At 39.8% G+C, this 27,796-nt stretch overlaps 1 protein-coding gene across 1 annotated transcript; it reads right to left on the bottom strand.

The window, feature by feature from the left end:
• Window positions 1-157: 157 nt before the first annotated feature.
• EHD4 (EH domain containing 4) lies at window positions 158-27,264 on the bottom strand. The gene is made up of 6 exons (XM_068193439.1): window positions 26,973-27,264; window positions 19,105-19,281; window positions 14,604-14,701; window positions 10,048-10,460; window positions 7,096-7,260; window positions 158-4,713 (listed from the first exon to the last, which is right to left on the bottom strand). Exons 1-6 carry the CDS (start codon window positions 27,206-27,208, stop codon window positions 4,177-4,179), a joined length of 1,626 nt encoding a protein of 541 aa, XP_068049540.1. The 5' UTR covers window positions 27,209-27,264; the 3' UTR covers window positions 158-4,176.
• Between the last annotated feature and the right edge of the window lie 532 nt (window positions 27,265-27,796).

Below are 27,796 nucleotides of genomic sequence, written 5' to 3'. Positions count from 1 at the left end.
AAGAAATAGCCAGAACCTATTATGGTTACAAAAACTGAGGTGGGAAAATCAGCAGCTTGCCAAATAGCTACTCTGCCTATGAGCCTTAAGTAGCAGGATTACAAAATATGAGTCACTGAAAGATTATCTTCCAGAAAGAAGCATACAAACCAGAATCTCAGGTAATTCAATATTAGTTTATTAAATCAGCAATTTTTATCACTGCTTTCTAAAAATGATTACAAAGCATATTAAAATATATTACAGTATCTGCAAAGAATTTACTGTGTAATAAAAGTGCAACAATAATGAACTTACAACTTTGTTTGCCTAGTTGGACAAACTGAAGCACACTGCACAGATCAAGCCTTTCCTCAAAAGTCAGAGTGCCTTTTAATTGAAAACAGTGTTTAACAAAAATATTAGAAAAGGTGACCATGTGAAATAGAAAATTAAGTTCACGATCATTCCTCAGTGCTAAGTTACACATATCCATCAAACCATACACTTCAAACTCTGCTTGAGATCCAACAATTTAAAGAGCCACTAAAATGAGTGCACATTGTGAAAGGAAGGAAGTGATGGAAAGAAAAAGAGGGTGCATTTCGAGTGCTGGCAATAAACAATATTGAAAGCCAAGGACCACATACCTGCTGCTTTGAGACCAGGTCCCACAAAAATCCACACCACAGCCAATAAAGAAATGGGACCTTACCCCGACTTAAAAATCTTTGTAAACTCTCCAATTTCAAGCTGTCACAGTTTTTAAGCCTCTCAGTGTCCTGTACTGTAGTTATGAACCGTAGCCCCACATTTTCTGTTCCAATCTACAATAAAAACTGATAATTTCTGAAGGAATAGAACTAGGATTGCAAATTAAAACTGTATTGTGGAATAGTTGGAGAAAAGGTGAAAGCAGCAGTTTCTACTTTAGTTTAAGACAGTAGGCTACATCAGTGGGCACAGATTTCACAGACAACATTGGATGATCTTGCAGAAAATGTTATCAAAATCCTAGGCATAAAATACTCAACCAACTCAACATCTTCACCTTTCTTAGCAGTCATTAGTAACAAACTGAACACCAAAGATTACCTCATACTGCTGTTATGAATAACTACATAGAGCATACTATCCTGAGAGAAGGCCAATCCTGCTCACTTCTCATGCTTCTAACACACGGATTCACTAACTCTACAGAACATTATCCAAACACTTGTGTGTGGCTGGTTTAACTGAACAGGCTTGCAGACAGCCAGCAAGGCAAATGGAGGAGGCCCATGGACCTGTGAGGACGTAGTGAGAAGAGAACCCCTCCCCTGAGCAACCTACTCCATCTCTTCAGTTGTGCAAGAAACTGCTGTTTAAACTTTCCATGAAATGTATTTTATTCCCATCATCTAAGTATGATGCTAGTTCACTGTACCACAAAGCTAGAAATAGATTTATGTAGCTGTGGATGCCAACCATGAAACACTTCTATTTATCCAGACAGCCAGAGAAAATCCACCTCTACTCCTGTACATGCTTCATGCATTCATCTTCCAAATTCTACAGGAACACAAAGCAAAATACTACAACCCCATCTACGCAAAATGGTTTAACTTCTCAAAAGGATGTATTTCAATTTGTCTGCCTTAAGACCAAGCTAGCATACTGCCACAGAGTCTGAGGAAAAGGCTGTATTCTCCCTTTTACTACCAACAAAAACTAGAAAAACAGAATAAAACCACTGAAACTATCCTGCTCTTCTCACTGAAGGAGGGTATTTCTAATGGCACGGGATCACATGGCTCCAGTATGTCTGGAGCATCACCCCTGGAAGCTACATGTGGTGGGAACTCAAGCAGGAGTCCACTGCTGCAGCCCTGTGCTGCTGCAAAGCGAGGTAAGGCAGAGTCGGAAAATCAGCAGCTTCCCACGTCCTCTCAGCTTTGCCTACACTCCAGTAGTCACAATACACAAGCTTGCATTCTTTCTCCTGGTGGCTTTCCTGATTAAGCTAGTCACTAGTACTAAGCTGGTCAGTAGTGTATAAAGTGGTACTGACTGCAGACACTACCCACAAACAAACACGTTACAACTTCTGCAGCCTTTTTCTTTTTCTTAACACCTGCAATGTCTATAGACTACTTTTTTTTCAATCAAAAATAAATTATGTAGAAAATAGTTACTCTGCAGATGTACAGTCACACAGGCAGACTCAGTGTCAAGTTTCACAGCTCTACTAAAGTGCACAGAGATGCACTAAGGTTAATTTAGCTTCTAATTTAGGTCTAACAGAAATAAAGTTGGTGTGCTTGAATGATAGGAAAAACACCTAAAAATTAAAAAAAAAAAAAAAAATCAAGTCCTCAGAACTATTCAACTGTGCCAGGACATCCTTGATACAGGCCCAGAAACCTGGCAAGGTAAAGGTGGTGTTCTGCCATTACTTAAAATAGCATCGTTGTTTTCCCGTGGAAGAGCCCTGACAAAGTTCATGGAAATTGCACCTCAGAATAGAACAGATGCAGAAAGATGAAAGGTCCAGAAAGAAGTGAAACCTGACAACCTACAAATACACGATTTGAAAAAAGAAGCTGAGGCTTTTCTCAGATCACCCACAAAACTGAACATGGAAGTATGACTAAAACCTTAACTAGGAGACAATATCCAAAGTATTCCCCTCCCCACCCCTACTGCAAGGACTTAAAGCACTTTTTGGCTTGCTCTGTCTCAGAATGCGTTACTGCTGCCACTTACTGAGACTTAACAAGAAAGTGCTCAAAACTACAGTACCTTGGATATGTAGGGTCTTTCTTATTACAAATGGAATACAAGTCAATTCCTGCTCATACACATAGACCAGAACTGACTGCCAAATTTGATTTTATGAAAGAACTGGCCCTCCTTGAAAGAGTCAGGGTCACAGGGCCAAAGACTTGCCTTTTTTAAGGTACTGATGAAAATCAGTTGTGAGGAAACATTATGTTCAACTTTGATTGTGTGTTGTTGGAAAATAAATGTTTATTAAGCATCCATTCCTTTAATGGATTGTTTTCAATAAAGGAGTAATATGTCTATCATTTATTACAGTCAATCTAACAGTTTCTGTTAGCCTCTCCATCCTTCAAATCTACCACCATGAGAATTGAATCTCTCTTTTGTGGCTGTCAGCTACGTGTTGGCAAGAATTAAAAACTTCTCTTAAATATATTATATATTAAAAAATACACAGACATAACTGAATAATTAGCTGTAAATAGAAATTAAATACCAATGAAAATATCCTGAGACAATTTGATGTGCTTTGAGTAGGCTGAATTTGAGCAATACACCTTTTCTGAGCAGAGGCTTAATTTCAATGCAAAAATGCTTTTTTTCAGCTTAAGAAACCATTCTGCTGTCACTTTGAACCATTCAGAAATTCATTGTCTGCAGAGAAGCTAAGCTTAAACTGCAAAGAAAACTATAAATCCAGGGAACAAAGGAGATCTCAGTTCTTCTAATGATAATACTGAATACATAGTGCTGTGTAAAACTGAAGAAGCTATTCTTCAGATAAGACACAATGACAGACTGAAAAAAAATTTTAGTATTTTGCAGTTCTAGATAGAATCTGAAGTTTTAAAACAAGTTTGCTCATATTCTGAGCACTTACAAGACTCTCCTCATCATTCTTCTATCTTTTTCTAACTCCAATTAAACAATAAAAAGAAAGAAAAGGATTTCCTTTTATATGAGCCTTTTCTTAGACTATAGAGATGCTTACATTCATTCAATGGCTTAAGTACATTTTTAGCATCTAAATATTCCTTGCATATGCAGGTGAATTTAACATTTTGAGCTTCAGCGTGCTATTTAGAATAGTTTGGAGACAGGGTTGATAAGTATTTCGGTTTGGCGAAGGTCAGCAACTTTTATGCATGGTCTTTTCTGCTTTATGGTAGTAAAGGCGGCGAGACAAGGACACGGGACTACAAGAACATTTTCACCTTATGACAGAGCTATTATAAGGCACTTGTGATAAGCATGTCTGAGTGAAGGTCAGCAGGGACAGTGACATGAATGTGTCGCTGCTGCCATGCTTACAACTTCAGTAGCTTGTGTGAAATGTGCTGTGAGGTTTAAGGATCTAAGCTTAACTTCAAATTTTGGTATTTTCAACACATTTCTGTGGGAATTTCAAAATCCTCACTCTTCTTCATGTATTGTTCATTCTGCTGTCTGGAAAAGTTTCCTGTGCGATGGTGGCACCAGGTGGGAAGGTAGCGTGCCAGGCAGTTCATATCCATCCAGTTTAATCTTGATGAGATGCTTTGCTAATGCAAACTCTTCATCATCCAACATCCCATCGCCATCACAGTCTGCAAGTTTCCAGATCTTCCCCAAGACGCTATTGGGTAGTTTAGAAGTCACCATCTCCTTCTTTGCACTAATCCCAGATATTTTGCCATTGATTGGTGACAGAGTGTAGAAAATCTCATCGTAAGCAGGTTTATCTTTGGCAACAACCCACTCCTCTTCATCAGCTCCTTCTTTAGCACCTTCCCCATATCCGTGGCCAAAAGGTCCTGCCATGGTGCCATCAAATGCTCCACCATGTACCATCTCTGTGGGCATGTTGCTCTCTTCCTGTCTGATTAGGTTCATCAGGGAGGCAATTTTGTTGGCCAGCATGTTATCCACAGTTTCAATTAGCTTTGGTTTCAAAGAATGAAATTTAGTGAAATCACAATTCTCCAACTGCTCCTGTGAATGACACAGAGATAGTAGTCAAAAACTATTCAAATACATTGAAAAGTTCAAACAATGGGCTTAAAATTAAAATAATTAAGTAATAATTCAATTAAAATAAGTATCTTTTGAAGCTGTTTCTATAGCTGAAACTCCTCTTGACAGAGAAACAAAACACATGTACCATACAACCAATATATTTGATCAAACACACTAAGACAATTTTGCAACAGTGTATGAGTTTATTTATCAAATTACATTTACAATACAAATTTCAAACTGCAGTGGATAAAACCACAACAGCTGATGAATGTTACCCAGCAACTTTCCATTTGATGATTTTTTTTCCAAACATCTAAGAAAGCGTGCAAGTAAGTCCTCAGTCCTGCTAGCACTTAGGCGAGTGTTTGGAGTTAAAAATAAAATCAAATGTTTGCAGGACTGATCTGATTTTATAGATTAGACTTCTTGGTTGTGGTTAGGTCAGGAAAAGGTGTCTTTTATCAATAAAGAAAAGCTGAGGTGAGATAACAGCAGCAGTGTTTTATAGCAGTGCTGCCAGAACTCATGAAGTCAGATGATCCCTGCAGAATTTATGGTGTTTTCATCCAACACAAGCCCAAGCATGTTTTACACCACAGCATCAGAAAATTAAAAATGCTTTAGGCAATTATTAAATCTTTTTCTACATGCAAAATGCTTGCCAGGAAGAGAAAGTTACAGTGGAAAAGGTTAAAAAAACTCAAACATCACCACCACCTCCCACCTTTTGTAAAATGATGTTAAATTGCTTTAACAAATCCCATCTATCACCTCAAGGAGCTGCTTCTATATATATATCAAAATGAACCCAAGAAACCTGGAGCACGGGGTAAAACCAGTCAACCAAAAACTCTGTTCAGGTGACACTTACACACAATCACCTGATTTACAGCACCTGATCAGAATAAATGTATGTAGTGCAACAAATCTCAAGAAGCAAAGATCAGCTTGCTATTGGTTTTGGCACAATTTTGTTTTCACACAGTTTTGCTCCTCATTACAGAAGTGACTGATCTCCTGTACATATTTGCTGCCATCTGCTGCTGAGGCTTAACTGACATGTACTGTAAGTTTGAAAGAGTTTCATTCAAATTTCGTTTCAGTATTCAGATCTCTCATTCTCTCACTCTGCATCACAAGCAAATGCAGCAAGGGAAGAAAGAGTCAACTTTTGCCACAAAATCCCCTTTCAAAGCCTAACTCATGAAAGCCTTCCAACAATCCTGCCTGTGAAAACTTAGCTAAAATACATCCTGTGCTTCATCTGTGATTTGCTATCTCATGCCAGTAGTTGATTCCCAGGTGAAATACTTTAGTTTATAAAAGAAACTTGTGCCTTCCTATAGATAATCAGCCAATCATCACTCCTGATGATAGCTGTGCAAGTGTACCACATGTACTGTCAGAATGATACATCTGGAAAACATCCTCTATCACACTCATGACTAGTCCACAGTCAGAACAAACTGCAGGCCCCTGACCTCTTGTTCTTCAGCTTTCAGGCTGAATTATCCTCTAATTCAAAGGCCATGCCTATGATCTGAGATACAAAAATTGTCTATTGATGCTTGAAATCACTACTAACACAACATTAACTGTTTTTCCCTGGGATATTTTCTAACTCATCTCAAATCAGAGAACAGAAATAAATAGGCAAGAAAGTGACAGAAAATTGGTTGAAAGACTGCAGAAAATCCAAAAGAGGAAGAGACAAAAGGTATTTAAAAATAAATTGTGAGCATAAACCAAGAACTTCTCTCTCCTTCACAGAATACAAACTTAACAGGACAGAAAAGACTATTTTCAGAAGCAAGAGGTTTTAAGCTGGACTTTTCAAGTAACACATTGCCTTTCTTACTCACTGGGAAACAGTACCAGTAAGAACAGGAACAGAATAGAGTAAAAACGAACTTATGACTAAAGATATCTTCACCTACAAATATTTGATACCATCACAAAAATAATAAATATAACCACATTTAGGATTCAAAAGAAGCCCCTTAACCTGTGAGTGTCCACTGCCATTTTATATGCATAAAGCCTTTAGGACTTCCTGCAGGAGAGAACAAGTACTGACTAAAAGGACAGAAGGTCAGATTCTCTATTCTTTATTTTCATAGTCTTTGTGTGGTTCTGTATCAGTGAATGCACACTAAACAAGTTATCATTCTTTTTTGGTCTGTACCACTACCAAGTCACTCTAATATAATATCAGTCAAATGACTTATTTCAACTGCTCTACTGCCAAACATCCTAAGCTGTAACGCTGACATACTCTGTTCTAACTTTTCCAATTTGGCAATCCTGCTACAAAGTTAAGAGATATTTCAGTGGAATGGTAATCTACCATCTTACCTGCATTTTCTTGACTTCAGGGAAGTCCCCTGCTGAAATATGGTATTCCCTTTGCAGCTGGATGTAGATCTCAGGCAACTTGTTGATCAGTTCTTTCTTCTTATTCTCTTTCCCAAATACAGAGGGCATCTCTTTTTTCAGATGGCTGATGATATAAGCATGAACCTAAAAAGAAGCAAAACTGAAATCAAAACTACTGTTTACTGACACTTCACAGTAGTGTTCCTCACCTTGGTCATAAAAAGAAACAGAAATATGTTTCCCTAAGGAAAGATATTATCAACTACTGTTTCTGGAACTTTGTGTTTACATGGGCAGTTAGCTATCCATTAGTTATTATTAGCTTTTGCTGCTTTCAGCATTCCTTTGAGGGGCAGAGAGAAAGGAAACACATTTCAAAGAAATACAGATGCACACTTGCTCTTTTAAGGAGAAGCCTGGTACAGAGCATTCTATGAGTACCAACAGCAAGAGAAATGGCAAGACCCCAAAACCCACGTCCTGACACTATACACAGAGCTCCAGCCATACTGGTCCATCTGTATGATTTGTAGCTCGTTTGCCACACCAGCCATTGTGGGCATCAATGTGATAATTCCTCCAGTAATCCAAGTATGCTAAGTGGTAGGGCTATCTATTTGAAGTGATATTGCATTCCTACCTATTTTCTCACAGAAAAGTGAGTACCTATTACCCACATTTATGCAGCCACCTATGCAGATGACAGAGCAGCCAGTTCCAAGAGGAGCAGCATGCCATGGCTGGCTTGTGAAGCCCTAAGGAGAGAAGTAGAGCCTTTCCAGCTTATAAGGAAAGACATTATTTTAGGGTTTCTTTAAACACTTTGATTCTTGCATTGCCATCAAAATATCCATCCTGCCCACCTTCTTTATGCCTTTATTCTGAACCATTCATCTCTTCCCTCTTGCCACTCTCCCACTACCTTTCCCCACCAAAAGGATCTGCTTGGCCACAGAACAAGCGATCAGGTCCAGAACAGAAACAGTGGCTGCACTTCCTAACTGAGGTGAGCTCACCTATCCAGCACATTGATACTCATTTTGCACAAAGAGGGAAGGCACCAGGGCAGAGCCTTCTTTTAGAAGTAATGCTGCCCTAAGCTCTGACCTGGCCAGGACTACGGCAGCCAAATGACCTCCACAACAGGATGTCTTTACAAAACTCAGGTCCTAGTTAATTTAAAAAGAATGTAGCTGTCCACAAACCAGAAGTTAGTTATAACTTTCACACACACAGAAAAAAAGAGTTAAAAATTAGGTATGTCTATCAAACTGTTGAGCAATAAACAGGTGAAATTTTGAAGACTGGGGGAAGACGAACTATCACTAAAAAGCATCAGTGAAACAAGTGATTGCCTTGGTGTTGTGTAAGTATAATACTTAATACTGACCAAACCGTGACAGAATGTGTATTATAGCATTCTACACAGACCTTACACAAGCTGCACACAGCAATTGCCCTTTCATTTCCTTACTTGTTAAGGAAGAAACAAAAAAAAATTGCTTTTAAAAGAAAAATGATGTAGCCAATTTTTATGTGCACATAATAAGTTCACAAATTTCACACAACAACACTTCCTTATATCTAAAAAGAGTGTATGCATTTTAATGGCAAATAAATTTACATTTCTGTAGAGGAGAAAAAAATTCCAGCATAAAGAAGCATAAACCCATGAAATTTTCTAAGAGTATAGATATAAGTATTTCTCCAGAATTACAGAATGGATTCAGTAAGGGTATTTTTAAGAGCTTTTCTAAATAATTGTGAGTAATTGTATGGATCTTATGTCTAAAATAGTATTTCTATCAAACTCAGAAAAGTATGTTTATAATTCATAAGCACTAACAGTTTCACATGTGTATTCTAAGTGGTTTAAGGTCTGCCAGTATGCACATGTGTTTCTTGTAGATAAGAACAGTCCTCATCTTCAAAACGGGATAGTGAGTCACAGGACTTGGGGAAAAAAAAAAAAAAAAAGAAAAAAGCCTTATGCCCAAATCTGACGCCATGTTAAGAGCTTGCTTTTGTCTCTATTTTCTGTAAATGCTTAAGAAAACATTAAGAAGAGGGTAGCACAAAAATAGGGTAAAAGAAACCCCACACTCAATGCTGTAAAAACTGTTTTTGACTGGCAATACTTCGACAGCAGTTTGGAAGGCAGAAAAATGACACTGGATTACATTGCTGCTTTCCTGCCGATAAACAGTTTATTCCCCTTCCAGGACTGTCTAACATATCCCTAAGACCACTGTGTACTGTGTTTACCTTTATCAATTTTTATTTTACATCTCATAGAAATAGCTAAAAATTACTCAACTGACACTCCTTCAATGCCAAAATGATTGTAACAAATGAAAACAAAATGCTGCCAGCAGACTGGATCTGAGGCTGCTCTGGGATCAGAGCAACTTTTAACACAACATCATTGTGATTTTAAATGGAATTTCCAAAGACGCAAATTCTACAGGGTGCCCTAAAGCTCAGGCTACAAAACCCCCCCAAACCAACAGCCCCCCTTCATTCCCTCCTCCAACCCCCAAAAATAACCCCACCAAAAACTCCTGAAAGTCTATCTTCATATTCAGAAATTTAAATAAGCCAACACAGGAAGTGGTACACATCCCCAAACAACTATTCATATACTGATGCATTTGCAAGTCCTTTTCATTTTTGATTAGTAGTTCACATTAAAATGAGTTTTAAGGAAAAACCATTTGGTTTGATAACTGCTCAGGAAATTAGAGCTCCTGTCTAATAGCTTTCTCTTCAAGTGACTAACTTTTCCTTGAAAAAGTGACAATTCAATCCAAGATTAAAAACTGCGCTAAAAAGACACATTTTATAGCAAGAGAAAATTGGCAAGGTTGAGAAAGGACAAACTGACAGCAGCAGAGACTGCTCATTCAGTTTTGTTTTCTTCTCTTTTCTTACCTTTGCAAGTCTTGCCCTTTTAATGAGGTCATTGAGTTTCCTCACAGCAGCTTTCTGCGGGAGACTCTGGATATCCTTGAAAAGATCCTGTGCTTCGGCTTCAAAGAGTTTTCGATTGTCTGTGTTTCGGAGAGGATGGGCCCAGAAGGAGCCAATGTAGACCCGCAGGACCTCTGGCGTGTCGATCACCTTTCCCAGGGACCACATGAGTGCACCGTAGACCCTCATCAGCTGCTGTGTGTCTACTTGGTCAGCCTTATTAAGCACCACTCGGATCTTGTCATCCTGGCCCCGGAATGACTTAATGGCCTCTGAAAACTCATCAGATATATCCAGCTTATGGGCATCAAAAAGGAGGATGATTCGGTCAACCCTCTCAGCAAACCACTGGAGGACTTGGCAGAAGTCATAGCCTGGAGGAAGAACACACTGTTAAGAGTCTTACCATTCAGAAAAGTGAGTCTTGGAGAACGTAGGGCTGGGGATAAAGAACAAGAGGATAACAGCCTCCACCTGGGGGCAAAAAGGAGACTTATTACTCAAGAGGACAGTATCTGTGGACAGTGAGGTCAGGACAACTGTATCCTGCATTTCCTTGAGCCAGTCTCACTATTATCACCTTTTGTTTTTATCACTGCCCTTTTTTCTATCTAACACCCACATTTGCCTCTTTCCAGGAGTCTGGTTCCAGCACAGCATCCAAGCTAAACAAGACTGTGGGGCTCTGATCACAATATCTCTTCATCACTGCCTATATTGGTCACTTTGGTAGCACTGCTTATCTGAACTAACAATGGAAATGGTTCAAATGCAGCATTTAAAACCATTTTCAAACTCATCTCTCCTTACCTTGTAACACTTGCTGTTTTTTTACCACAGCAGACTAAAAAGTACAATTTACAAGTAAGATAATTACATTGCTGATGGCTCTGAGGACATAACAGGTTACAGAACACGAGCAGTGACCTTGCTGATCACCTGAAACAAGTTTTATCACGTTCTAAAGGGAAGTCTATTCATAGCACCTGTCTAAATGCTTTTACAGGTTCAGCTGGTACCTAATCCACACAACAAACAGTATTCAGGAACTCCTTATTCAGAAGTGACACATCTAATCCACAGAGTCACCACTGGTGATGTGGCGTTGGGTTTGGCATGGATGTGACTCATCTAGTATGAGTAAGGAACAGCTAAGTATGTACTGGGAGCTTTTTGCTTTTTAAAAAAAAACGATATCCGTTTTCCCCTGAACTCTTTCCCCATACTCTTTGAAACACTTGCCTTCACACCATTCAGTCATGAACGAAGCACCCCCTCCCTTCCTAAAAGGGGTTCCTCCCTACATCCTGCCAGACACTCACTTCTCCTTCCAAATCTTGCAGCCCACACAGACATTTCTGTCTGCGAGGGCGTGAACATCACCAGTGATGTCACAGAAGCAGCACAGGGACGGGCATTGTCTGCCTGGGGGACAATGCTGGCAGACATCTGCACATTCTCCTCCAGCCACTTACACTGCCCCTGAACTGACAGGCAGGAAGCTTCTGGCACATCCTCTTGTTGACAACAGGAGTGGGAAAGGTGTGTCTTGAGACATCTTTGAATTTTGCCCTCTGTTGACCCTTCAAGAAATCAGCTCCTTTATCTGTGGTCTGGATGCTTTCCAGAGTTAAAAAATGGAGCATGCTGGGAAATAGTGCACATCCTCTAATTTTACATAGTCCCTTTACTGTTTTCCTGCATGTTAAAATGAAAGCTAATATTTGAGTCTTCTCTCGGTCTCAGAAGGCTTCAACTTACTCCTAGTGATACCTGACAAATTCTAATATTATAAAAAATGTTACAATCATTTGTAGATAAATAGTTAAGCAGTAGCTAGTCAGATGGGAAAAAAACATTAACAGCAAAGAGACAAGGTCTTACACTGAGGCCCTGTAATGTTATTCTTCCATCAAACATTTTAACTAAGAAAAGCTGCAGCTTACCAGTGTAAGATACAGGCTAACTTCTAGAATGCAGAACCCTCTCTGACCGAGGCACATTCAGGGATAGCAGAAAACACCTTGTACAATCCTGCTTACATTTACACACAATAATTTAGAAAGCCATCAAAGCAACTCAAACTTCAAAACATTCTAAATTAGACTTATAGCATAAATATGTTCAAGTCAGACCAACTCCTTCAGGAAGCAGGTCAGACAAACCTTGCTATGTGCAGCATCACAGGACAAGTCAAGTTTGTGCTTGACTACATGCAAACTGCATAAGCAGCCCAAAAGCCATTTACAGGAAATTTATCTGACTATGCAGTATTTCAGCCAAGGCTGAGTGTAGTAATTTCTGATCATGATAGTGTGGAATATGTGCATGCAATAAATGCAAAGGCACTTTTAGATAACTTCTTTTATGGTGATGTATAAGTGTATGAAACCTTTATTTAACCTGCCCTGGGAGACTGAGAGAACAGTGCTCTAAAGCCAACTCCCAAAACCTCGTATTTGGTACAACCACACTTTAAACATGATTAAACCTAACAGCATACAGGAGAACTACACTTTGATAAAAGAACTATGACAAGAGACACATTCAGGACAATCTTTATCACATGTAAAAAAAATTAATGAAATGCAGTCTAATCAAGTTAAAGCCTGTGAAACAGGTAAGAGTTTGAGGTAATTACTGAACTATGCCAAATTAGGTGGAAGTCTATCATATCAAAGGGCAGGCCAGCTAGGCTGTAACAATTGATAAGGCACATACCATCAAGACAAGGAGTTTCTGAACAATAAGGGAACAAGAGCCATGTTTTGTTAAATCACAGAAGCAATTCTAGATGGTAGTGAAGAATCATGGTCCTTCAGGCAACACAGGACTACCAGTGAAACATAACCTGGAGTGAAACACAACTCTGTCCTGCTCTTGGAAGTCTGAGACTTCCACAGCATTACCTAATGGTCTTAAATTTGGATACACAATTGCTCACTTTTTCAGTAGCATATTAATATAATACTCTAGTTTTCTGCTTATTTCATGTTCCCTTCCATACTATTACAAATAGTATATTTGATTCAACAGATACTTGAATGCTGCCAAACAGAATTTTCTCTTGATTTAACAAGCAAAGAAGGGGTAAGATGCAGTTTAACTTGAGCATTTAAGATGCTAGTTTTAACTTGAGGAGAAAAAAGAGAGCTGGAATCCGCAATGGAAAAGCAGACCACTGCTGATTTTATCAGACTGTGTAAACTGGGATCTAAATATTTTGTGGACATCTTATAAGAAGATTTTTTCAGGACTAAAAATCATTAGTTATACACTCAATTTTTTTCTGTCTAAAGTAAGAGTGCCAACATGCAGTATTTGTTTTATTTCTGGTTTTACAACATTCAAGTCTTTGCTTGCAGCGATGTAGAGCTCTCATGCTGTTCATCTCTACTATTTCACTAATACATCACATAAAGAAAAGTCCAGCACTCTCCCCATGATGAATGCTTTACATGACTATGAGTAATAAAGAGGACAAAACATCACTGAACAAAATAATCCAGAAGCATCTGGTAGATCAGTTTATTCGGTAAGCATAATTTAGATTATAGTCCTAAAAAGTTAGTCCCTTTTTCTGTCAGTTTATTATGAAGACAAGACTATTGTTGCATAGCTGCCATATATTGTGCTCGTACCAGGATTTCCTCAAAAAATCACAGGTGTGATATGTTAAATAATTGTTTATTTCCTCTGACAGACGCATGAAACACAAGTTTCCATCTCTTAAGCAAAGGCCTGAAAACAGAGGGCAGCATAAGCCACACCCTGCATCACTACCATTTACAATTCCACAGAAAAGGGACAGGCACTCAAATGCAGCTGAAGAATGCAAGGAAGAAAGTTGTTTACATTATGCTGTTCTGTTTAAATACTTTCTCAAGACAGGCTAATGTTTAAAACAGCTTGATAAACAGTGCTCAGTTGTCTGCAGAATTTTCATATTATTAAAAATATTCTCATTTGCTCTTTCTTCTTCTACCATTTGACTTCCTCTTTTGACTGTGTTATATTATGGCATGACTGAGCAACCTTAAGAAGCAGCTCTAGCAGTGCCCATAAAAACCCACCTTATTTATAGCCCCACCCCTGAATTTTTCAGACATGACCAACCTACAGCTATTTCTGTAAACATTTCTTCATTCATGAACTTCAGTAGTATATATAAGAGTCATTATTACTTCATGGAAAGCAATTAAAATGATCAAAGTAAGACTTTTTCTTGGGAGTCACAAAGCACTAATTAGTTAACAGACCATGCAACTGTAGCCATTTGCAGCCATAGCAGCAGCATAACAGAAATACCAACCCCCACCAGCTTTCAAGAGAAAAAAATGCCAAAGCCAACATCCAACCTTAAAATATGGGTTGTACAGGGCTTGCAGTACAAAAGTATGGGACAGACCACCATACAGTGCCACTAAAACAGGCTCCCCAGAGATTAGGATGCTGATTTGTCCAGTAGAGCAGAAACAAATTAGTGAGCTTGGTGCCTATAAAGCTCTGCAACTCACCTCTGCTGATGCGCTGCTTCTCTCCAGAGAGAATGCCAGGGCTGTCAATGATACTGATGCTCTTCAGGACCTCGTTGGGTAGTTGAGAACACATGAACCTGCAGGAAAGGAGGGAAAAAACCCATTAACAATAGCTCTAGCTCACATACAGATTGTTTCTTGAGAGCTCCCCATTATCTACCTGATTTTAGAAAGACTCAAGTGAGACTGAAAACAGTTTCTGAATCCTGGCAAACTTCTATGTTTTGCAGCCATACATGTTTAAGAAAAATTACGAAGAGAGCTTCTCAAAAAAAAAAAAAAAAAAAAAAACCACAGGGAACCCTTGTAAAACTATATGTCTAAGTGCTGATAAGATTTCAAATTTTGCGAGAGCAGACAACTTGGGCTGTAAATGCAACATCAAAGAGACTCCATCAAACCCATTTTGCTAGGACCAAAATTAGTACACACAAAAGAAAATTCTTCATGTTCTCCAGCTTATGCCCAGACTCAAAGACTGAAAAGGGGAGCAAGCAGAAAGCCATACTGACAATATGTTTATGGTCCAGTCCCTGCCACATCTCCTTCTTGCCTGATTTAGCAGTGTTCGAGTGATCCCTACTCTCCAACCCACCGCTCTCCTCAGCTGGGGCACCAGTGAAAAACACCAGTATTACTCCCAGCCAAAACTATCACACTGCCAGAAGTAGGAGTTCAAATTACACACAGTGTGCTCTAAACAATAACCTCCTGCATCTGCAACAGGAGGCAAATTCAATGGTGGTATTACAGAAGAATAAATAATTGACAAGGACTCTGAGAGCTGTGCAGAACACTTGGTGTGTTACTTGCAAGCTAAATAATGCTTCTGTGATAGTTAGTGACTGAAGAACTTCACTGCCCTTCATCATAACCTGCCTTAAAGAGATTTGCATAAGACTTTAATCTTCTTATCAGGGAGCAGCTGAAGATACTAACAAGCATACAGAGTAACCCACCCTCCTCCTGTGAGGCTGCCCCACACAGGGTTAAGCTGCAGCCTCAGGTTCCAAGATGGGGCTGCCCTGCATCAACCCATGGCTTCACAAAGCACACTGCCTCAAAAAACAGGGCACCACAGACAGGAAACTGTAGCTGTGCTGAGGTCAAGCAAGACCTTTAAGGCCTTGGATGATCTGAGGTAGGAAGAATTCAACCAGTCAAGTATCAGATACAAAATGTAAACTATATCAAAGTCTAGATGGTATTTATACAATACAAATTCTTCAAAGGAAATTGAAAAGAAAAGAAGTCCTAACACCTCACTTCACCTTGTTCTGCAAGAGACCTTGTAGCAATGAACCTTTAACAAAAGCACACAGTGTGCCTTCTTGGATAAAACAGAAATGGCAGCATCACCTGTACCTCTCCCTGAAACCCAAAAGGGCATAAGGAAACAGCAGCCATCCGAGCCTGATAAAACCTGAGGGTATGTAAACATAATGTAAAATGTATTGTTTGATTTAGTGGGACACCAGGTATAAAAAATACCTCATATCTGAAGCAAACTCTTGCATTAGAAAGTTTTCTACTAGCTTAATAAATATTTTTGAAAGAGCAGAGAGGTACTATTTGGGAAAATCACATTATTTGAGCTTGCCAAAACCTAAAGGCAGTGTTATGTCAAAGCAAACACATAATGTGGAAGCATAATGGATGTGCAGAAGTGACCAAGAAAACACATTTAGTCATGTGAACCATTACAAAAATACATACATCACTAGTACGTACAGCATGAAGTAGCTTTCATATATATTTGAAGACTGAATTTTCATGTATATTTTTTCTTATCACTCTCATCCAACCTTAGAAAGCCCAGTGCTTGGTATCACCAATATGTTTCTAGACCTATCTTATGGGAAGAAAGGCACTGTTATTCCAGCTGAACAATACAGCAGTGTCTTGACTCAGGCACCACCCAAACTGGGACAGCTGGAAAAGACCATGCAATAAAATAGAGAATTACAGACCTCAGAAATGCAGACACTGCCATCTTTGCAGCAGTCATTAGTGGCAATGGGAGGAGAAAAGCAAACACATGGGTAAACACATAGGAAATAGAAGCATGAACTCAGAATTAACTGCCTGTTAGTTTTCACTATATGTCCATAAGATAAAGATGAAAGATGGGTTAAAAGTCTTGCCTCAAACTAATATTTTAGACAACTTAAAACTGTAATGATAGTGGTACTTGAATATCTCTTTTCAACACTAAGACTTATTTCTTCGTGTAGATCATTTAAGTACTGCATCATAAAAAACAGAACTACATACTATCCACCTGAATGGAAGATTTTAAAAAGAAGTGTTACAAAAACAGATGTATAAATGAGATGACTGTAATTTCTTATGACACATCAAAATAGACCAGGACCATGCATTTCTTCTCAGCAGCACTAATTTATTTACATGCTTTTCTGGTATAATGCAGTATTCTTCCCTCACCAGCTTCTAAGGGCACACTAGGTCCCATACCCCTTTGGTTTCCTCCCCAACCTTTCTTAAAAGTAAACAGGATAAGTAAGAGATTAATAGAAGAACATGTCCCACAAGCAGTGAGATACAGGGGGCAATTAGAAGGGGTCATGGAAAAAGACAAAAGCAAGGTAACATCAATAAATGAATGCAGCTAATTACCAATTGCAAGCCTTCATTGTGATACCGTGTTCTTGTTTGCTTCATTTTTTCCATTACCTCAGTCCCTGTTTCCTGTTATTTGGATTGTTAGACTTGGATGAAAAGGATACTCAACTTCATAGTCTAAATGTTCAGAGCCTTAAGTTCCTCCATAAAACAAAACACTAGGATTGGGAAACCATTTAAAAAGTAAAATTGGGGGGGATGGGGCAGGGTGGGGGGAAGTAGAGAAGTAGAGAGAAGTCTATGAAGGCAGGTGTGAAAAATGTAATATCAGCTAGAAAGAACTGTCAGCATGGCAAATGAGAGAAGGCAAAGTAAAATATGTACTATGATTACAGGTAACCTGGTAGGGACTCAAAGACACTGAGGCCTAAGACAATTTCATCTAAGTGAAGTCATAAAGAGAAAGGAGTTTGTAAATTTTGAAAAATGCTAGGGAAAGATAAGCACCCAGATCTCTTCTGAATAACTAATGAGTAAGTGTGACTGTTGGGGAAGATAAGGGTGCTCACAGCACTTCAATACAACAATATCACAGTCACCAAAAGAACTGGAATAATTTAGTCAGTTACTCTGAAAGTACATCTTTTTAACTAGCCAATAATTTTGCTTGCACAACAGTCAGAACCTGACACAACTAGTTAGATGATTTAGGCAAAAAATTACATAACCACTCATCCAAAAAACCACACACCATTATTAAATGTTCTGTGCAAATATTTAAATGTTATGCAAAATACTAGTTATATATTTTTTATTATATTAATTTTTGTAGAGAGAGCACAATGGTGAGGAAAGAGAGAAACAGAATAGTGATCTGGAAGACAGAATTTAGCCAATCATCTCAAAATTGCTATTTAAAATGGGACTTGACTACAGTTTCCCACAGCACATATTCTTATCTCTGCAAAGCGATAGCCAAGCCAGCTGCAAGCAGCTACAAACTTTCTTCTTTGAATAAGCACAGCAATAGATAACATTGTACATGATGAACTTCTAACACGCATGCCAATATTTATCAGCCAAACAGGAAAGTTTATTGTTAAAAAGAACCAATTTAGATTAATTGGCTTGCAAAGTGAGGCCTCTATGTCAAGCTGCCATCAAATACAGGAAGAAAACAAGGTGATTGCTCAGACAATAAGAACAGAGTTATTAGTAACTAACTTTCAACTGGAAATACTCAGCATGCTATTTAAGTTTACTATCCAAATGTTCACAGCCCCTGAACAACTCTTCCCTTTTTACAAATACACAGCAGAAGCTAACACCATCTCCCTGGTCTATGGAACTACCTGAACACCCAGGTACTTAATATTAAACACTTAAAAGCTTGAGTTTTTATTTTATCCATGGGCCACATTAGACTCTTTTCCTTCATGTAAGTCTTTTTACATATCCCAGAAATTCACAATTTTAAATAGCTATACCAAGATATCCAGTGAAATCAGTGGAAAGGAACAAGACAGCACCAAAGGGAACTATTTGTTTATTTTTTTTAATGGTAGTTTTAAAAAATAGTACTAACCTATTAGTTTTATTGAGTAGAATTTTTTGCATAAACTTATCCCGAGTTTCACCTGGTGTCATGCCTCACAAACAAGTCACCCAGTGAATCATTTCTACAGTTTTCTGTGAACTGGTTTTAACAACAATTTTCTATTCAGATAACTGAATATCACTATCGTAATGCCACCCTAGCTAGTACTGCCTTTTTCCATTTAATTCACCTGAACTGCCACCACTCCTGCTTGTATTTCAATATTATTTCCATGCTGTTCAAAACAAAACATGCCAAAATGTAAATGTAATCATCAGAAGACAGACAGCAAGATCTCACCTGTTCAGGAATGCGTTTCCAAAGCGGCCGAGTTTCCGGAATGGCTTCTTAGGATCAACAACTAGGGCATTTCCAGGAACATTTCCTTCTGTTTCTCCATACATTACAGCAATAAAGGAATCTGTGGTAGGCTCTGGACCAATCCTCATGCCTGGAAAGTCTTGCTCAAGTAGGTATCTGGAGGTGGAGAATATAAATGTATTTATACAAAATAGCTATATTTATACTTAAATATTCCAAAAGAATGAATGATTGGGATCCATGGCAAAAGCAAATACCTACAATTTGCTTGAAAATTCCCAAGGATATGCATATTCTATAAGAATGATATTACATTTTTCCTGCATTTCATTATTTCTGTTAACTGGGGAAGGAGGAAGATAACTGAATTAGTTTTTCACAACATCTAGGTAAAAGGATAAAGTAAATCCCTTTACAAAGACAGCAGGGAAAGCATGCCCTCAACTGCAGGACCATTTAAGTGGATGCTTCTATCAAAGATCTGAGTGCTATAGGTTACACTACAACACATGGTTGCTTTTCTGAGTGTTTCCAAGCCTATACCAGTGCTGCTGGTACAAAAAGGGAATGGTTTGAAGCTGCACGTGAGCAGATTCAGTTGACTGACAGATACAAACCTTTAATCAACTCGGTATGATCTCACTAACTTTAACTCATCCTATCAGAGGCAAAGAGAACCATTATGAGACAATAAAATTTTATCTCTTTGGGAGTGAGGGAATTTTTTTTTCTTTTGACCTGCACATCAAAAATTAATTGTTAACTAAGTCAGATCTGCAGAAATTTAGGCCTAACACTAAAGTACTTCCAAAAGGCACCAAGCCAGGCAGTGCTCTACCACCAGAAACCATCTTGTACCTCCCTCTGAGTAGTCCACTGACAGAAGACACAGCACATACTCCAAGGGCCTTGACTTTCCAGACAAGGTCTGAAATTAATTAAGTGCATATTTAAGTATTAAAACTTAATGGAATCAGGGCATTTATTTACATAAAAAGACTGTCTGCATCCCTTCATGGATGGCAAGTGCGAAGTAAAAGCAGCCCCAAGTCCTTTGAGCAAACCTCCCTCTAGCACACATTCTATGACAACTGCCATCTTTCTAAGAGACACAGACAACACTGCTTAACTTTAAAGCAACAGTGTTATTGTCCTCAGTCACAACAGCACCATCTTGGCGCTCAAGACTAAAACAAAATGTTTTCAATGTCACCTTGCAGTTCTTAAAAAAAACCCCAAAAAACCACCACAATTTTAATCAACTACAGTTTAACTATTTACACAATCAGAACTGGATTTACATGAGAATTCTTCTTCAGGCCCAGGTGGTGGTCCTGCATGTAACAACAGCACTAGTTATGCTTTAGTGCATCTATATTAATGCTGCTCTTTTAATAAAGGTTTATTCTGGATTTAATCCAGAATAGTGCTAAGCCTATTCTGCTATAGCTTCCTAAATCAATACTGATTTGAGAGGACTTGCTGGCTGCTTTTGCTGCAAAAAACATTTTACGTAGTATCTATACTTGCTGAACAATCTCTGTCTTCAAATTAAGTACCCAAGCATTCACAAACTTTATAGATCAGTGGACAGAAGCTGAATTTAGGGAACTAAATATATGTTACATATTTCAAAGACTGTTTTCCACTAGCCTTAGCAAACTGGCTCCAATTAGCTCAACCTATGATCAGGGAGCATGGAAGAGTTATTTACATGATATTTCCTGTAGCTTTCTGCTTCCAAAAAAAGAAATTTAAAAATGCCAATACAAAAAACTTGTGAGGAAGAAGGAACATAGGAACAATCATGCCAGAACAAGCCAATCTGTTTTATCTCTAGAATAAGCTGTACCTCATGTACAGTAACAGCAAAATAAAACTGACCCCTCTCCAAAAACAAATGAAACACTCAAACCTCTCTGGCTACACAGGTTTTTAAAATGCAGCAGATACCTCACTGTACAAATTAAATCATGACATTTTCTAAATGAAGTGAAGACAAAACTCCTTTAATTGCTCACCAGTTGAAGCCCTCATGGAAATCGAGGACTTTCAAGTGTTGTGGCAAACAGTGAAACATGAAAGTGTGTTCCCAGCTCTTCACAGAACATCACTGCACACCAGAGTTCTCTAAAACAGGATGCCAAGGCTAACTCACAAGAGCTGCTAAAATTTTCCAGATTGGACTTATCCATGGCTTTGATTTTGAAAGATCAATTATACTTTTGTCTTCTAAAATAAAGTTTTTAACTTGCCATGATAAAATGTTCTATTTCAAACACTGCTTTTCCTCATTGTCCTTCTTTGAAAAGACAAAGGGTCTTTAAGAGACTTGTAAATAAGCTTTTCTCTTGATACAAATTGTCATTCCCAGGCTTCTGCTAACAGAGGTAGCAACTCATAAGGTGACAGACAACATATACAAGAAGATGCTCAAAGAGCAGCAGTAAAGAACATACATATATTGAATCAATTGCACAGGAATGAAGTCCCACACCCCAGGTCAAGGAAAACTACATGGTGGGATCTAAGTGCAGCAGAAGACACTTCCAGGATAACAGGATAATTCCCATCTATTGTAAGCTCATAAATTACGGCATGATTACAGAAATTCAGTGGTGACAGTCTTTTAGATGCCTAAAAAAGTAATTTCATGGCCTGTTCATGAATTTGTTGCACGTTTAAAGAGTTACAAGTATAGAGTACCTTTCATGATTTCCAACATCTCTTTTTGCTGCTCTGCACTTGATACTCCTAATTCCAATTAGCAGTTTATTGAAATTACTAAACCAGAATAAAGTGCTGCTGAACTGCAATGATATTCCCAAGTTAATGTCATGAAGGCAGCTTTAAAAAACAGGCTTTTATAGCGATAGCAATCCAGGAAGGCAAGACCTCCTTCCAAATACCAAGCCCCACCCAACAGTCACAATGCTCTGCCTGGTACAACTATTAACAGACACAGAAATCACTTTGCAGCACAGGTATTTTCCATTAAGATTGGCTCACAATTGCACATCAAGAATTAGTAGAGACTAAAATAAACCTCTTCTTGAGCACTGGCTGTGCTCAAGTGTGATGAGTTTGGCTTGGACAACAACTACTATGTGGCTGTGTTTTAGATCTGTGCTGAAAAGTGTTGACAATACAGGAATGTCTTCATTACTGCTGAGCAGCACTTACACTTAAGACCTTAAGAATGAAGGCTTTTTCTGCCTCTCACACCACCCAGTGAACAAAGAGTTAAGAGGGGACACAGCTGGGATAGCTGATCCCAACTGACCCAAGGGATGTTCTGTACCATATGGCATTGTGCTTAGCATATAAAGCTAGAGGAAGAAGGAGACACTTGGAATGATAGCATTTTCTCTTCCCAAGTCATTTTTATGTATAATAGAGCCCTGCTTTCCTGGGAATACCTGAACATCTGCCTGCCCATGGAAAGTAGTGAATGAATTCCTTGCTTTGCCTTGCCTCTGATGCTTTTACTGTTCCTACTAAACTGTCTTTATCTCAAGCCATGAGTTTTCTCAGTTTTGCCATTCTGATTCTCTCCCCCATCCCAGTGTGCAGGGTGTGAGTGGCTGTGTGGCGCTTGGTTGCAAGCTGGAGCTGTGGGGTGGGCTAAGCCACAACATGCTGTATCACACTTCTCAGCGTGAAAGAACAGTTTTATTTACCCACACAAAAGGTAAGAGCAGTCTCCTGTAAATTGAAAAGCTGCCAGTGTTTCTGTACCAAATGCTTCATTAGCAAAGGAAAGTACCTGGATTTTCAGCATCTGCAACTACATGCTCTTCTCAGGAATTTTCAGCAGAGAAGTAGTTCAAAAAGGTTCACAGGAAGAATGCTTAAAATAGCCAGTGCCCCAAAGACAGTCTAGATCAAACAACAGACATCCTGTTGATTCTTCTCTCTTTGTTTTTACCTGGGCTATAACCTTTCAGCTTTGCCAATAAACATTCATCTAGGTTCCTCTGCAAGATGTATAGCCAGACTATGGGGAACTAGTTTACAAAGTTCCCAGAGATAGAAAAGATTAATCACAGTTGCAGATACCCATTATCATCTGAAGTCTAAATGCATTAGCTAGGCCACACTAATGTACAAAAGCAAGTGAGCTGGACAGAGCAGCACTGAACAGGGATACCCTGTGATGCGTTGGCAGATAAACTCATGGCTCCTTTACAGGGCTGCTCACCTCCATACTACACACTGCACCAAGTATTCCACTTTTTTAGCACAGCAAAACTAGCAGATATTTGCTTTTGTGTAATTCTGCTCTAAATAATCCAAAGCTTTCATGTAGAGCTAGTGAAGAAGTTACAGCCTTCACCCAAAGAAATTAAGAGGGACCTTCCTCCCACTTCACCCCCAAAGAAATAGATGCAGCTGCACAAGTGATCGCACACTACTTGCAGACTCCAGACATTATGCATACAAAAGGGTGCTTTCACAAAAGTCAGCTCTGGCTGAGTTAAATAGCAGGAAGTTTACAATTTTTAACCTCTGAGTAATACCTGTGAGCAAAGTAAAAGCACAGCCTGGCAATCTGAGGAATTTGCTTCTGGTTTGTCTCATGTTGGTAAGTTCTTTAAAAAAAAAAAATCAGTCTTTACACTTCTAAAACGGAATGAAAGAAACTACCTATTTGCATTGACTACCTCCTATCTCTTATTTATACAATTCTCCTCTCCTGTCCCCACTTTCCCCATTTTTTTTTTCTAAAACAGGCATAAGAAATTGAGACAATTACTAAAACTGCAAGGCCAAGCAGCTCGCATGTAAGATAACAACTGGATCTCCCCATACTCCCACTTCATTAAACAGAACTGGACAAGCATTAACATTTCAACATATTTGTTTGAATTGTCAGCATTGTCAAACACATGAATAAAACTATCACCACACTACACCTTAGACAGCCAAACTGACTGGTTTCACTGCATTGTTCCAAGTGCCAAAGCGGATAAACAGCACTGAGTGAAAAAACACAAGAGCTGTTAGAAACCTGGAAGTGTTTGTTTCCATATCTTAATCCCCAGGGACATTCAGTCACTGGTGCATCAGTGTTTTCCATAAAGACTTAGTGGAAGGAACTGGGTGGATATGGATGTGTCAGAGGTATGAAAATGTGAAGTTCTCACGATAACGTCTCAATCAAAGTAAATCCCAAATGAATATTTGACAGCTAAACAGAATTGTTATGTTCACACCTAAACCCAACAGTAAACACTTAGGTAGACCTAATATGCCCTCCTAATTATGAAGTCAAGAAATGTGAACAAAAAGCAGTTTTAATTTTTTGGAGCAGTTTTTAATTATTTATTTAAAATAGTGTTTGCTTATTGAAACATTTGGAGGAATAAATCCCCTGTAGTGCTACTTCATCCTTGAACAAATAAAAGATTATAACAATCTTGAGAGGGTATGACATTTTTCCATGGGAGATTCAGCCTACCAGAGGCTGAATTTATTTCTGGCTGCCCTGGACACTATAATATTTTCCCATGTCTTCTTCTAAGTCTTGCACACAGCATACAAGAACTTCTCTTTTTTTGCCCTCCTTTTCTCCTTTAAATTGGATTTTGAGTAACAGTCACTGTGACACTATGGTCTAAGTTACTGCTCATTTTCAGTGGAGCATTTTTTTCTGCTGATTCAGCCAATTATTATCTATGCTATAGAAAACACTGAGGTAATGAATGTTGGTCATAGTGAGAGCCTTTAGAAGCAATAGAAGATATTCTGCTACAGATTTGGGCTCTGCAGTCAATGCCTGTCTTCTCCGATACCTTGTACAAGATTAAACTGCTCTGCAAGCTACCTACAATGGGCACAGCAGAAAGAGGTAAGAGAATAAAAAGAAGGGCACGTCACAGTAGAAGCCACCTCTTGCATCAAGTCAGGAATTTTAATAAAACACATGAGAAACCATCTTTGAAAACTTCATCTCTGTCAAAATTGTCTAGGCATCTTTATCTGGCACTGACAAATGCTAAAAAAAGCTGGCAAGAGCTGTAATAAAGCATAGGTCTTTTCTCATTCAGGCTGTACATTAGCATCAATCAATCCTTTTGCTCAGCACTTGCTACAGTGATAACAAGTTACTCACAAAGTAACAGTAGCAAAAATACACACAAGGCACTGCAAGGAATACTAATGTTTCTATGCACAATACTGACTCGTACTTCAGTCAAATATGGGCAGCTATGAAGGACAGAAAAACTGAATGTCCATAAACCAAGAACCTGTGTTCTCAACCAAGGCAAACTCTTACAGGAGGGTAGACACAGAGTTTCCTATGAATTGCAAATAACAGCACAACACTGCTGACAGGCAGCAAGTTCTGGTATGCACACATTTGTGACCATTCTGCCTCCCTCTGTATTACCTGTGCTCTCCCCATCCCTCGTCCATAAACCAAGTAACAACACTAATCTGGAAATATATACAGACTAACAATGCAACTGTAATTTTAACGAAGAAAATGAATGAATATGTCTAGAGAAACGTTGGAAAAATCCAGCTCAACAACCCCTCCCCCCACTCACACCTTGTGACTGTCTGTGGAGATTCTGAAACTAAGTTTCTTTTTTTTTAATTACAGCCCTATTTCTACGATAAAAATATTCCTCTGAGCAGCATCTCTGTGTTTGCGGGAGCTCTGTAATAATCAGTAAAGAAACCACGTTCGACTTCAAGCTTTCAATTAGCTAGTTGTAAAACCTGAGAAGACGCGCGATTAGTTCTGTAAACATCTGAAAAGCTCTCAGGTGATTAAAGGTAAACATTGATCTTCAGCGGAGAGGGGAGGTAGGTATTTTGCCCTGCAAAAAGAAAACAGTGTTATGGAAAGGTTGCCTATAATCTTTGGAACTGAAAGATAAATATTTGTAAATTTTGCAGAAGGACTATAATGAACTTCAGATACAAGCAGGTCAAAATGTGACCCCTCAGTGTCTCTTGCAGAGTTGGGGAAAAACATTAGACGGATTTGTAAAGGGCATGTGCGAGGGACAAACATATGCAAAATAGTTACAGATTCATAGCATTGTACTTATCCAAGATATGCTCCAGCTTCCTAAAAATGAGTTACTAAGAAACCTAGAAATAAGGAATACAGGAAAGACAGAAAATACTACAACATGAACAACACTGTTAAGCTGCCTTAGTAGTGATACTGTTTCTTCAACGTAATTGATCAAAATAAACACACATGGAAGGGAAGACTTTCCAGATACCACGTGGTTTTTGCCCAAAACTCTTGTCACCTTACTCCTCTATGATCACATCCGATTTGCGCATTAAGCTACTTTTGGGAAAGAAAGGGGAGGAGACAAAGTTAAGTGATCTCCGTGGCCAGTGCAGTCATACCGTTTTAACACGAAGCCCCTGGTTTTCCTTTGAAATAACTTAGGGATTAAAAGAACTACGAGGAAGTAGACAACGCGGTTACACTTTCTCAGCAGAATATGATATAGAGATAATATTCTTGAACAGGAAGCAAGCGGCGAGCTATAGAGCGTGTAACAGGGTCGGGAGCGGCACCACCCCCGGCACAGCACGGAGGCTCTCGGCAAGCCCCGCTCGCTGCGGGGGTCGCCGGCCGCGGGCAGGCGCCCGCCCTGCCGCCTGTCACCGCACGGCGCTGCCCGGCCTCGGCTCGCAGCGCGGGGCAGCGCTGCCCCGCACGGGCGGGCTCGCCGCGGGGCGCTCCGCCAGAGCGTGGGAGGGATTTACCGCAGGCAGCACCACCCCGGGCAGGGGGTGAGCCAGGATGACCGAGCGGCCCTTCCCGGGCGGGCCCGCGGGAGCAGGGGCCACGCACGCCGGGGGTCACCTACCGGATGAAGGTGGTCTTGCCGGTGCTGTACTGCCCCACCAGCAGCACCATGGGCTTGTTCTCGAAGTCGGCCTCCTCCAGGGCGGGCGAGTGGAACTCATGGAAGCGGTAGTGCTCCTCCAGCGGCAGCAGCTTGCGGAGGTAGAGGTCCCGCAGCCCGCCGGTCACCGTCTGCACCACGTCGGTGCCGCCGCTGCGCTCCCGCCCGCCGCCCTGCTTCCCCAGCCAGCTGAACATCCCGCCGCTGCCGTCCCGCCGCGCTGCCGCTGCCACTGCCACTGCCAATGCCGCCGCCGCCGCGCCTCCCGCGCACGCAGCCGCCGCCGCGGACCCGCCCGGCCCGGCGAGAGGCGGTGCCACAGCGCTGCCGAGCTCCTCTCCGCGGCGCGGCCGGGCGGGGCCCGTCTCCCTGCAGTACGCCCCCTTGGAGCCGGGTGGGTTTGGGGTTTTTCTGAAGGGGAAGTTCGTCTGGTTTTTTTCGAATCCGATTATTTTTCTTTTTTTTTTTGGCCGCAAGTCCCCTTCTGGAGGTTAATTGTGCCTGCTGCTCCTCTATGCTAAAATCTCAGCCCCTTGCGATGAAATCCGGAAGCGCTTTGACAGCTCCGATCTGAACGTAGAATCGCCCAAATGCTTTTCGTGTTTTTCTGATGATGGTTGCTGTCTTTGGATGCGAAAGAAATGTGTGACTAAGCGCCGTGGTGTTTAGCTACGACATCAGGCAACTGCTTTAAACACAGTGAAAAATCTTAGTATAACATGGAAATCTTTCTGTGAGACGTGTGTAGAAGATACGGCCATTAGTTCTAGCCTTAGGTCCTGCAT

This window comes from Anomalospiza imberbis, chromosome 6, assembly GCF_031753505.1.
Source record: "Anomalospiza imberbis isolate Cuckoo-Finch-1a 21T00152 chromosome 6, ASM3175350v1, whole genome shotgun sequence".
NCBI lineage: Eukaryota > Metazoa > Chordata > Aves > Passeriformes > Viduidae > Anomalospiza > Anomalospiza imberbis.
Note: the sequence above shows the minus strand (reverse complement) of the source record. Positions and strands in the feature narration are given on the sequence as shown.